The sequence below is a fragment of the Pipra filicauda genome, unplaced genomic scaffold, assembly GCF_003945595.2.
Source record: "Pipra filicauda isolate LSUMZ 115617 unplaced genomic scaffold, ASM394559v2 scaffold607_size300211_pilon, whole genome shotgun sequence".
NCBI classification, from domain to species: domain Eukaryota; kingdom Metazoa; phylum Chordata; class Aves; order Passeriformes; family Pipridae; genus Pipra; species Pipra filicauda.
Genome location: NW_024104762.1, coordinates 233,408 through 245,224, shown reverse-complemented (window position 1 = coordinate 245,224; position 11,817 = coordinate 233,408). Strand labels below are relative to the sequence as shown.

Genomic DNA, 11,817 nt, shown 5'->3' with positions numbered 1-11,817 from the left:
AGCTGAGGTTGAGTCCCTTAACTTGTGGGATGCTCCAGTCACTCTCCTGAAGGATGGGATGGGTGTGGGTGAGGCAGGGGCAGCCCCTGGAGATCCACAGGGAGCAGAGATCCACCTGCAGCCCCTGGAGATCCACAGGGATAAAGAGATCCACCTGCAGCCCCTGGAGATCCACAGAGAGCAGAGATCCACCTGCAGCCCCTGGAGATCCACAGGGGTAAAGAGATCCACCTGCAGCCCCTGAAGGAGCCCCGTGGATCAGGGGGATGTCCAAAGGAGGCTGTGACTCTGTGGGAAGCCCATCCTGGAGCAGGGGCATGGCAGGAGCTGTCGATCCATGGAGAGAAGAGCCCAGGCTGGAGCAGGAAGGACTTGTGACCCCATGGAAGGGACTCACACTGGAGCTGTTCATGAAGGACACTGGGTGCACAGGGACACTGTGGGGACAGGAACACCAAGGGTAGAGGGACACCAGGGGCACAGGGACACTGTGGGCTCAGGGACACCGGGCAAAGGGGCATTGGGCAATGAGGGACACTGTGGGCACAGGGACACCGGGCAAAGGGGCATTGGGCAATGAGAGACACCGTGGGCACAGGGACACTGACAGGGACACCAAGGAGCATGGGGACACCACGAGGACAGTGGGCACAGGGACACCGCAGTCACAGTGATAATGAGGGGACAGGAACACTGGGGACACAGGGACACCACAGAGACACTGTGGGCACAGGGACACTGACAGTGTCACCAAGGGGCACAGGGACACCACAGGAACATCAGGCACAGAGACACTGGTGGCACAGTGACACTGGTGGTGACACCGCAGGCACAGGGACACTGACAGTGTCACCAAGGGGCACAGGGACACCACAGGAACATCAGGCACAGAGACACTGGTGGCACAGTGACACTGGTGGTGACACCGCGGTGACACTGAGACAGGTGACATTGAGGGCACAGTGACACAGGTGGCACAGTGACACTGGTTGTGACACCGCAGTGACACCGAGGGCAGGTGACACTGAGGGCACAGGGACACTGGTGGTGACACCGCGGTGACACCAAGGGCAGTGACACTGAGGGCACAGGGACACTGGTGGTGACACCGCAGTGACACCAAGGGCAGGTGACACTAAGGGAACAGGGACACTGGTGGCACAGTGACACCGGTGGTGACACCCCGGTGACACCGAGGGCAGTGACACGGGTGGCACAGTGACACCGGTGGTGACACCGCAGTGACACCGAGGGCAGGTGACACTGAGGGCACAGGGACACTGGTTGTGACACCGAGGGCAGTGACACTGAGGGCACAGGGACACTGGTGGTGACACCGCGGTGACACCGAGGGCAGTGACACTGAGGGCACAGGGACACTGGTGGCACAGTGACACCGAGGGCAGGTGACACTGAGGGCACAGGGACACTGGTGGTGACACCGCGGTGACACCAAGGGCAGTGACACACCCAGGCCCCGCCCCGAGGAACTACAGCTCCCAGCGTGCCCCGCGGCAGCAGCGCCATCACGGGGCGGGGCCTCCCCGCGCCTGCGCCGTGCGCGGTGACCCTGAGCGGCGGCGGGGCAACATGGCGGCGGCGGCGGCCCTGAAGGTGAAACTGGGGGGCCTGGGGGCAACAGAGGCATCCCCGCCCCTCACCCCCGCACGGGGGTCTCCAGCCTCGCCCCAGGCCCCGAGCGCCGCGCTGACCCCGCCGCTGTCCCCCTTTCCCTCTCCAGGTGCGGCAGCTAAGCACGACGGCGGCGAGGCCGGTGTCCAAACTGGTGAAGGTGAGGGGGCGGCGGGGGCGTGAGGGGGCAGTGGAGGTCCGAGCTGGGCAAGGTGAGGGGGCAGGAGTGGTCGTGAGGGGGTAGGGGGAGTCCTCACGCTGACTGAGGTGAGGGACTAGAGGGGAGGTCGTGAGCGGGTCAGGGGGGGTGTCCAGGATGGTGAAGATGAAGGGGAGCAAGTGGGAGGGGGCGGTTCTCCAGCCTGGTCAGAGCGAGGAGTTGGGGGGGTTTCCAGGCTGGTCACAGTAACAGGTGACAGGGGAGTCTCCAGTGTGGTCAAGGTGAGGAGCTTGGGGGGGGTCTCCAGGCTGGTCAAGGTGAGGAGTTGGGGGGGTTTCCAGGCTCGTTAGTATGAGGGGGTGGGGAGGTCTCCAAGCTGGTCGAGGGGAGGAGTTGGGGAGGTTTCCAGGATGGTCTGTGTGAAGAGGTGGGGGGGTCTCCAGAGTGGACAAGGTGAGGAGTTGGGGGAGTTTCCGGGCTGGTTTGTATGAGAGGGTGAGGGGTCTCCAAGCTGATCCAGGTGAGGAGTTGGGGAGGTTTCCAGGCTGGACAAGGTGAGGAGTAGAGGGGGTCTCCAGGCTGGTCAAAGCGGTGGCTGACAAGGGGTCTCCAAGCTATGTGGTCTATGTGAAGAGTCGGAGGGGTCTCCAGGCTGGTCAAAGTGGCAGGTTTGGGGGGTCTCCAGGCTGGTGAAGCCGAGGGACAGGGGGCTCTGTGCCCCCCAGGTGCCCCCTCTCAGCACCCCCCCGTTCTCCCCGCAGCCGCCCATCCAGGTGTACGGGCTGGAAGGACGCTATGCCACCGCCCTGTACTCTGCAGCCAGCAAGCAGAAGAAGCTGGAGCAGGTGGAGAAGGAGCTGACCCGGGTGTGGGTAAGGTGTTCCACAGCCGGAGATCCCTGGGCGTGGGAGCAGGGGGGGTTTCCCCTTCTCCTCAGGAGGGGGGTGGGCTTGGCTCCTGCAGCCTCTGAGACTCCCAGTCCCCTGGCACATGTGCTGCCTGCCTAGTGCCCCAGTGTTTCAGTGGGATATTGGGAAGGAATTCTTGGCTGGGAGGGTGGGGAGGCCCTGGCCCAGGTTTCCCAGAGAAGCTGTGGCTGCCCCTGGATCCCTGGAAGTGTCCAAGGCCAGGTTGGATGGGGCTTGGAGCAACCTGGGCTAGTGGAAGGTGTCCTTGCCCTTGGCAGGGGGTGGAACTAGGTCCATTTAATCTTTAAGGTCCCTTCCAACCCAAACCATTCCATGATTCTGTAGCAGCAGCTGCCCTTCCACTTCCCCTCAGCTCCAGAGCTCTTTGTTCTCACTCCAGGACTACCCGTGTTTCCTGCTCTGGCTGGTCCAGGTGGGCCTTGGAATGCCTGGAAAACTCCTGGCCTTTGTCCCATAGCTGTGTCTCCCCTCAGACCCTGCTGAAGGACCCCAAGCTGTCCAGTGTGGTGATGAACCCTCACACCAAGGGCACAGTGAAACAAAAAGCCGTGAGCGACGCCTTGGCGAGAGAGAAGATGTCCCCCATCACTGTCAACCTGATGAGTGAGTGACCCCTGGGCTCCAGGAGAACATCCAAGCCGTGCCACCCGTTGCCGTGGCTCTTGGCTGCCCGGATGTGCCCGGGGGTGCTCTGAGCCCTCGGTGCTTTGGTGTTTTCCAGACCTGCTGGCTGAGAACGGCCGCCTGCGCCACACCCCGGGCATCGTGTCCGCCTTCGCCAAGATCATGAGCGCGGTGCGAGGAGAGGTGGTGTGCACGGTCACCACGGCACAGGTGGGCTGGGAGCAGGCCCTGGGAGAGCAGGCAAACCTCTGCAGGCTCCCCCTGCTCCCTGCCATTGAAGGGCTTGCTGTGTGAGCAGCAAGGAAACGTCTCAGCCCTGCCAAGCTGGACGTCTTTCTGCAGGGAGGGTTTGGATCCCCAGCAGAGACTTGTCAAAAATTAAAGCTGTTCCTCCCATTTCAGCTTCTCAGGTCATGTTTTTCCTTCCTGTGTGTGAAGCCAGGGGGTGATTAAAACTCAGCCTGGTGTGCACATAGAGCTGCCCCTGTTCTTGGTTCATGAAATAAGGAGGGCACCAAGGTGGTTGTTGTTCCTGTGCTGCCCTTTGGTTGTCCCCGTTCCACTGCTTAATCTGCCTTCCTGGTACTCGTGTCTGTCTTCCAAAGGATCTGAGTAGGATACTGGGGTCCTTGTTCTATCATCTGAATATTTTCAAGTCCTTAATTTTCCTTCTCTTCTGTTCCTGTTTTTCAGCCCTTGGATGAGGCCAACCTGACTGAACTGAAAAGTGCTCTGAATGGGTTCCTGGCTAAGGGAGAGGTCTTGAAGCTGGAGACCAAGGTCTGGAGTTTGGACTTTATAAATAAATTTCATCAAGTTCATGTTAAGGGTTTAAAAAACCCTTTAAAAAATGATCTTAAAGATTTCACTGAATCCTGTTGCTGTTACACAGTTCTTTGCTTTCTCGTAGACATGATGATGCTTTAATTCCTAAAATCCTAACTTTGGAATGCAATGACCACAAAGTTCTCTCAAAAAAGGCTCTTTGAAGAGCTTTATTCTTTCCTTTGCTAGTGTCAGAGTTGTATCCTAGGCTAAGAAACTTTTGCTCACAGCCTTCCTGTTCAATGTTCCTTGTTTAGACTGACCCCTCGATCCTCGGCGGGATGATTGTCAACATTGGGGAGAAGTACGTGGACATGTCAACAAGGTCCAAGATCCAGAAACTCACCAAGATCATGAGAGAGTCTGTCTAGAGAGCTGTCCTGGTCATTCCCAAGGAAACCTGGCTGATGGAAACAATAAAATTCCTCCTTCTCGAGTAGATGGTGCCACGTGTTTTGATTTGGGAAGCAGCCCTGAGGGGGAGGATGCTGATGCTGCAGTGGAATTTCGTGTAGATTTCACTGAACACTCCCATGACAGGGCTTGAAAAGGTGGCTCACCCTGAGGGCAGGTGAACTTGGCTGGGAAGGACATGGAAAGAACAAAGTGGGAGCTGATAAAGGGGGTCAGTGCTGCAGAGGGTCCAGAGAAGCCTCGGATGGTCGGTCTGTTCTACCATGTCCCAAGGGAAAGGATGACAGGAAATGGCCTGAAGTTCTACCAGGGGATGTTCACCTCAGATATTAAAACCAATTTTTCCCTGCAGGAGTGGCCAGGCCTTACAATAAGTGCCCCAGGGAGGTGGTGGAGTCACTGTCTCTGCAAGTGTTCCAGAGGTGTCTGGATGAGGCCCTTGGGGACAGGGATTAGGGGTGAGCGTGGTGGTGCTGGGGGAGGGTGGGACTGGGGGATCCTGGAGGGCTCTTCCCTGATGACTGTGTGAGTCTTGGGACTGCCCCGAGCCAGGGGCAGCAGCTGGCCCCTGGCCTTGTGGAAGCTGCTGAGGTTGTGGTGGTGCCACTTGTGCAGCCTGTGCAGGGGGCTGTGGATGGCCCCGTCCTCGCGGGGTGTGCCCTGCCCCGCTCAGCTGCCTGTGCCCTGCCCCGTGCTGAGGGTGCGCTGGTGCCACTGCGTGTCCCTGCCCAAGGCCCTGAGGAGCCGCGGGGCCGAGGCAGAGCCCTGAGGGACACCCCTCGTACCCGGCCCAGCCCGGGCCATGGAGACACTGCCCACGAGTGCCTGGCACGGCCACGGGGCCGATTCCTGCTGCGCCGCCCAGCCCGGCCTGCAAAGCTGTGCCCTGTGGAGAGCGGGGGTCGTGTGGGACCGAGGGCAAAGCCCCCCAGGGCTCCGGGCACAGTGGGGGCTGCAAGGCCACAAGTGCTGGGGCTGCCCCGGGCCGGGTCCGGGCGGTGCCGCTGTCCAAGGGGGGCCGGGGGTGGCCCTTTGTGACACGGGACATGGCAGTGCCCGGAGACCCTTGTGACATCACAGAGCCCTGCCCTGCCCGTGGGGGTTTGAGGGGCACAGAGCCCGGGGGTGCCCACTCCCAGGAGAGCCTCTCTCGCAGGAGGAAGCAGCTCCAGGGATCTCTCTGCCAGAGAGGACGAGAGAAGTTTTGGAAGGAGAAGAAGACAGAGATGGACAAGCGCAACTCCCAGCCCAGCCAGGGGCAAACTCCGAGCCTGCCCAGGGTGAGGGACAGGGAGCCAACGCTGCCATCTCAGCCAAGGCAGCGACTGCTGCCACTGCGGCCACGAGTGTCACCACCGGCACGACAGCCAGGGCAGCCAAGGCAGCCAACAATGTCACTGCTGCCACTGCTGCCACCACTGGAACAACAGCCAAGGCAGCCAACACTGCCATCGCTGCCACCACTGCCAAGACAGTCATCGCTGCCACTGCTGCCACCACTGCCAGGGCAGCCAAGGCAGCCACCACTGTCATCGCTGCCACCACTGGCAGCACTGCCACGGCAGCCAACGCTGCCACCACTGACACGGCTGCCACGGCAGCCACAGGAGACAAGGAAGATGGAGATTTCTGAGGAGGAAAGGAAGATGGAGAGGGACGAGAACAGGAAGATGGAGAGGGACAAAAGCAGGAAGATGGAGATGGATAAGCCATGGCTGCCACCACTGCCATGGCAGACAAGGAAACAACAACTGCCACCACTGACAGCACTGCCACTGGTTCCACCGCAGCCACAGCCGCCACTGCCACCACTGCTCAAGCTGCCACAGCTGCCAGCACTGGCACAGGTGCCTCAGCTCCCACGGCTGCCACCACTACCCCAGCAGCCACCGCTACCACCAGTGCCACGGCAGCCCCCAGTGCCAGCTCTGCCCTGCCCAGAGAGCCCCAGGGACACCGTGAGCCGGGGCACAGAGCTGGGCAGCGCAGGGCACACGGGGCCACGGGCCCGCAGCCCCTCTCCCCGGCTGCCCCCACGGCCCGAGAGCCCCGTGCCCGGGCTGCTCTTGCCCCCCAGCACGGGGGCACAGGAGGCCCCAGCCCGGCCCGCGCTCGCTGCCGACGCCAGCTGGGAGCCTCTTCCTCTGCCGGCAGCTCCCTCGGCCGCTCCTGCCAGCCAGCACAGCCAACCCGGCACGGCACCGCTGCAGCACCAGCCTGGCACAGAGCTCAGCCTCGTCTCAGACACGGAGCTGCTGCAGGAGCTGCACAGGAGGGGCCTGCTCCGTGCTGCCACAGACCTCAGCCTTGTCTCGGACACGGAGCTGCTGCAGGAGCTGAACAGGAGGCTCCTGCTCCGTGCTGGCACCACAGAGGCCCCACTCCCGGCAGCCGGCCCGCCGCTCCTGGGGGGCATTACAAGCCAAGGACAGTCCCAGCAGGAAGACGACAAAGAGCTGTGCCAAGGGACAGATGGCCTTGGCAACCAAGTGTCCCAAGGGGAAGATGTCCAGTCGGAAGGGGACTCCAATGTCCAAGAGCTCTCCCAACTGGAAGAGGACATTGGCGAGCCAGTGTCCCGACAGGAAGAGGACATTTTAAAACCTCTGTCCCCACAGGAAGAGGACACTGGAAAACCACTGTCCCCACAGGAAGAGGACATTTTAAAACCACTGTCCCCAGCAGAAGAAAACCCTGTCCCGTGCGGCCCCACTGACTCGTCACAGCTGGAGCACCACGGGACTGGGAAGGAGCCGGACGTGGAGTCTCAGCTGGAGCACCCACAGAGGCGGCCCAGGAGTGGCGTGTTTGGAGGAATGAAAAGAATAAGGAACTGGTTCCACAAGTCCAAGAGCCAAGGACTCACCCAAGAGAAAGCAGACCAAGAGGAACGGCCGTGCCAAGGGCCGGTGGAGAACGACCAGGCCAAGGAGCTTTCTCAAGGGCAAGACAACAGAGTCCAGGGGCTGTCCCAAGGGCACGATGACAAACCCTTGGGCCCGGACAGTGACGACGACCCCCTGGAGGGGCCCAGCTCTCTCTACATCCCGAGCAAGTCCCAGCGGCCTCTCTCTTCCAAGCAACCAAAGGCAGACACTTCTCCATCCACCAGTGAGGAGCAGACCCCAGCAAGGTCCCGCAGCTCCTCCCAGGGCAGCCAAGTTCTGCAGGACACAGTCCAGCCCCTCATCCACGACATCCTGAGCAAGGCTGTGCTGGAGGTGGACACTTCATCCATCAATGAGTCCTACACCCCAGCAGGGTCCCGGAACCCCTCCCAGGGCAGCCAAGATCTGTGGGACACAGTTCAGAAATTAATCCAGCACGTCCTGAGCAAGGCTGCGCTGGAGGTGCAGAGGTGTCCCCAGCAGCCACAGGAGCAGCACAAGCTGGGACAAAGCCCGGCTGCAGACGTGAAACCAGCAGTTGCAGCCCAGGCCGTGTCCCCAGGGGCAGAGGGCAGGGAAGCCCCCAGGGCTGTCCCCGGGAAACGTCCCTCCCTGTTGAGGCGCGCGCTCCGCGCTGTGCACAGGCTGTTCCGCTGGCCCCGCAGGCCGGCACAGCCGCACCATTAGGCCCCGCTCCAGCGCCAGGCCCGGCCCAGACAGCGCAGGGCGGGCAGCGCTTTGCCGGGACCGACATCTCCCGCAGACCAGCACAGCACGGAACAGCACGGGCGCCGCAACGAGGCCAAGAAGTGGCCACAGACTGGAGGGGGATCGAGAGCCCCAGAGACCCCCAGACCTCAGACCTGTTTCCAGAAAGGTCTGAAAGAACAGCCTGTGCATGGGAACTCTTTGGCACAGAAGACAGAAAGGCACCTTCCGCGGGGAACCCTGTCCCTGCAAAGGTACCCCCAGCAAGCCCAGCAGCCTGGACATCCCTCCAGCTGCATCCACGCTGGACACCGGACTGACCCCTTGCACAGGATGGCGGCGTCACCCATTCTCAGAGGAAGGTAGGAGACTGTGCTGAATGTCCCCTCCAAGAGCTGTAGGAACAGTCCCTTGACAAGGTCCCAGTGTGCCAGTATCGAAAATCAATTTAATTATGGCCTTTTGTGTGTATAGTGTATGGCCAGTCTTCGTGAGCGAAGATTTGGGAAAGGTCTTTACCCTTCGAGCCTGCGCAATGGATTTTTTAGGTGAGACACAGTGTGCTCTGAACTGAGCCCACCCTTTAATCCTGAGGTTCATCTGCCGGGGCCGAGCAAGCTTGGACAGTGGCAGTGAGGTCCTCAGGACGTAGGTTTGTTTAGAGTGACCTTCTCTTAGACGGATGGCTTTACAGGGCTGACGAGCTCCATCTGCCCAGGGGAGTTTCCCCGACCAGGAATCAAACCCGGGCCACGGCAGTGAGAGTGCTGCATCCTGACCACTAGACCACCAGGGGTCCCCACGGCCTTTTGTAGTGCTGAACAAAACAGCTCCCTTTAGGGTTCCTTTCTCTGGCCTCCTGGTGTCCGGCTGGGTGTGCTTGGAGAGCACAAACCGATGCCCTTGTTTGTGGTTCCCTTCAGCTTTGCCCCAGGTTCCCGCAGACCGAGGGCACCACTCAGTCACCCCTGGCCCTTCAGTGCACTTGCAGAACTCACAGGTACTTGGTGGAGCAAGAGCTTGTCATGTTTGCTTCCCTTCCCTTGCCCAGAGAATTCACCCAGCCAAAGCCAACAGGAGTTTTTCCTGCAGGGAAGGCCAGAGCTGCCACCAAGGAGGGAAGCAGAGCCCCGTGGCTGTGGGAAGGACTGACCCTTTGCAGGCTGACAACATGGTAAGTGGGTGCAGCTGTTTGAACAGCCCAAACCTTTCCCAACTGTCACCTGGACCTGGATGCCCTCTTTTGTTGAGGCTGCAATCCCTTGGATGAAGTTGTCCCTGCGGATACAATTGGTACTTCATGTTCCTAGGAAGGACCCTCCCCAGCTGGGCAAGCTTTGTGCAGCCGTGGTTTCTGTTGCACTGGGGGCAGCTCTTTCCCATCCTGTCCAGAGCAAGGAGAGTCTAAAGCACTTTGGAGCTCCCTCGGGGAGAGCCAGCCCGTGGCTGGGAGAAAGTAAATATTGCACCAGCTGCTTTGGGGGCAGCAAAGGAAACCAGAGCCCTGTCTTGGCTGCATTTCCATTCTCACGCCTCAGCCACTCGCCTCCACCTACAGTGTTTGCCTCTGTGGGGCTGTAAGAACAATCAACCCACAAGAGCTGTGGAACTGGCTGTTGGCTTTGGGGGAGGGTCACCGGGTCGGGAGGCAGCTGCTTCATCGTAACATTGGGACTGGAGTCAGCGTGGAACACAGACTCTCTGGCAGCTGAAGCACTTCAAACTATGTTCCCACTTCAACTGTTTGGGTTTTGCTTCAAATATCCCAGCCTTTTCCCCTTCTTTCCCTGCAGACAATGCCATGACCCGGATGGGAGTGCAGAGCAGGTCTGGCCTGACAGGACAGTCATCCACGACCACATCAGCCTGACATTCCCTGATGATGGCAACGGGATGAACTTGGAGCAGCTGCACAAAATACTAAGGTGGAGAACCCCTCTCTGTAGGAATTCCAGCTCCTCCTTCTGTTACTGCTCAGCTCATTCCTTTTTGTCTGATGGAATTCCCTCCTTTGGGTCAGGAACTCAACATTTCTGAAGGGCAGGGAGAATTCACGGGAGACTCCAGAGCGTACAAATGCTCTGGAAACTTCCACACAACTTTGTCACGGAACTTTGATCTCCTCATTTCCTTGGATCCTTTCTCTCAGCCTTCCCGTTTAACTTGCCAGGCACTGTGCAACCTCTCTGGAGTGCCCATTAGTGGAGAGAAAGAGAATTCATATGGTTGTGACTGTCTTTACTTTCAGTTGGCAACCAAGAGAAGAGACAGACTCGGCTCCAATCCTTTGGAGTATTGATAAGAGAAGGTATTGTGGGAAATGATCCTGTGCCTTTTCTGTTTCTCCTGCCATAGTCGGTAGGGTTTGGACTGATCTCTCTTTTATTTCTCCAGGTAGCAGAGAGGTTTCTTTCCCCTTTAGTGGAGAAGATAGTGTATAGACCCCCTTATTAGAGAAGATAGTGTACAGACCCCATTATTAGAGAAGATTGTGTACAGACCCCCTTAGTAGAGAAGATTGTGTATAGACCCCCTTAGTAGAGAAGATTGCTCTGCCTGCAGCTGTACCCGTGGACAAGCTTGGATTCCACCAGTTCCGTTCACAGCAAGTGAGTCCACACTTGTGTGTATTTCTCCTGCTGATCTACTCGCCCCCCTGGGATTGTTTCCAGCATTTTCTCGCCTGCACTTGGATGTTGATGCTTTTGCATCTCTTTAAACAGTGCAGCTGTGGCAGTTCCCTGCTTAGAGTGAAGCTGGAATTCGTTGGCACTGGAGCACATTGTCCCAGGAAGCGCCTACTCCCTGCCAGGACGTAGGAGATGCTTTTCCATTGGCCTTGGGTTTGGGAGCTGGAGGGTTTGTGGGTGTTGTTTTAAAATCAGGTCTGTTTTGTGGGCTTTTGCAGTATTTGGTACCCGAAGCCGAGCACACAGATCGTCCTGGGAGGACAAAGAGCCAAAACACAGCTGGTTTCCAAAGGTCTGGCCTCCACTGAGTGTGACACAGACAGTTGCAAAATCCTGATTTCCAGCACTTGCTGGATCCTGAGCCAGTTGGTGTGACTGGGCAGGTGTGGGTCTGGGTCCTGTCTTTGGGAATGCTAATTGGTCAGGCTTGATGACCCTCTGGGTTTGTCTCCTTCCTTTTTCTTCCCTTCCCAACTGCAAACAGGAACGTTTTTCCCATTCCACAGATCCGTACCAGTCAGTGGGACTGACCAGGCTGGTTCCTGTCACTTCCTGTCCCAGCAATCAGGTTTGTCTCTCTGCTCCTTTTGGGGCTGCTTTGACCATGTGCCCGTAGAGGAGGAGACACTCTCTTCCCATGAGCCCTAACACTTGCTTTTCCTGGGGGTTTAGAAATTGAGGATACTGACTTGCAAACTGAAACTGGAGATAATCCTTCAGCACACATGGATTTAGGTTCTTTCCCAATGGGAGAGTGTGATGTGTTGTGTGAGGAATCATCATGGAATATGTTCCCTGTGTACTGACCACATTCCATGCAGGAAGCAGCAACTGCATTTCCCCCTGTAAGTTCAGTTACTGTTCCACCTTCTGTTTCCATGGGAATGTAACTTCCCCCTTTTCTCTGGTTTTCCCCCAGCTGTCTTCCCCCACACTTGTCATGTGGG

At 58.6% G+C, this 11,817-nt stretch overlaps 2 protein-coding genes across 2 annotated transcripts in view; both read left to right on the top strand.

Annotated features, from left to right (window-relative positions):
* The first annotated feature begins 1,568 nt into the window (after nucleotides 1–1,568).
* On the top strand, nucleotides 1,569–4,609 carry ATP5PO (ATP synthase peripheral stalk subunit OSCP). Its single transcript, XM_027713453.2, has 7 exons — nucleotides 1,569–1,614; nucleotides 1,742–1,792; nucleotides 2,554–2,664; nucleotides 3,195–3,324; nucleotides 3,443–3,555; nucleotides 4,039–4,125; nucleotides 4,428–4,609. Exons 1-7 carry the CDS (start codon nucleotides 1,591–1,593, stop codon nucleotides 4,539–4,541), a joined length of 630 nt encoding a protein of 209 aa, XP_027569254.1. The 5' UTR covers nucleotides 1,569–1,590; the 3' UTR covers nucleotides 4,542–4,609.
* A 1,645-nt stretch (nucleotides 4,610–6,254) lies between these two features.
* LOC120324617 (uncharacterized protein C6orf132-like) overlaps nucleotides 6,255–11,817 on the top strand; it is a 14,586-nt gene continuing 9,023 nt past the window's right edge. Inside the window, exons 1-7 of the mRNA XM_039388084.1 lie at nucleotides 6,255–8,542; nucleotides 9,104–9,180; nucleotides 9,273–9,354; nucleotides 9,974–10,105; nucleotides 10,429–10,488; nucleotides 10,575–10,789; nucleotides 10,904–10,995. Of these exons, the coding sequence (XP_039244018.1) occupies nucleotides 6,255–8,159 (1,905 nt within the window). The 3' untranslated portion in view covers nucleotides 8,160–8,542; nucleotides 9,104–9,180; nucleotides 9,273–9,354; ... (2 more) ...; nucleotides 10,575–10,789; nucleotides 10,904–10,995. The remainder of the gene's footprint in view (nucleotides 8,543–9,103; nucleotides 9,181–9,272; nucleotides 9,355–9,973; nucleotides 10,106–10,428; nucleotides 10,489–10,574; nucleotides 10,790–10,903; nucleotides 10,996–11,817) is intronic.

What these genes read in the sequence shown, in the direction of transcription:
- ATP5PO (XM_027713453.2), top strand. Translation starts at nt 1,591, where the DNA reads ATGGCGGCGGCGGCGGCCCTGAAG. An exon ending in CGGTGTCCAAACTGGTGAAG is followed by an intron (nt 1,793 to 2,553) that starts GTGAGGGGGCGG and finishes TTCTCCCCGCAG; the next exon opens with CCGCCCATCCAGGTGTACGG. An exon ending in GCACGGTCACCACGGCACAG is followed by an intron (nt 3,556 to 4,038) that starts GTGGGCTGGGAG and finishes CCTGTTTTTCAG; the next exon opens with CCCTTGGATGAGGCCAACCT.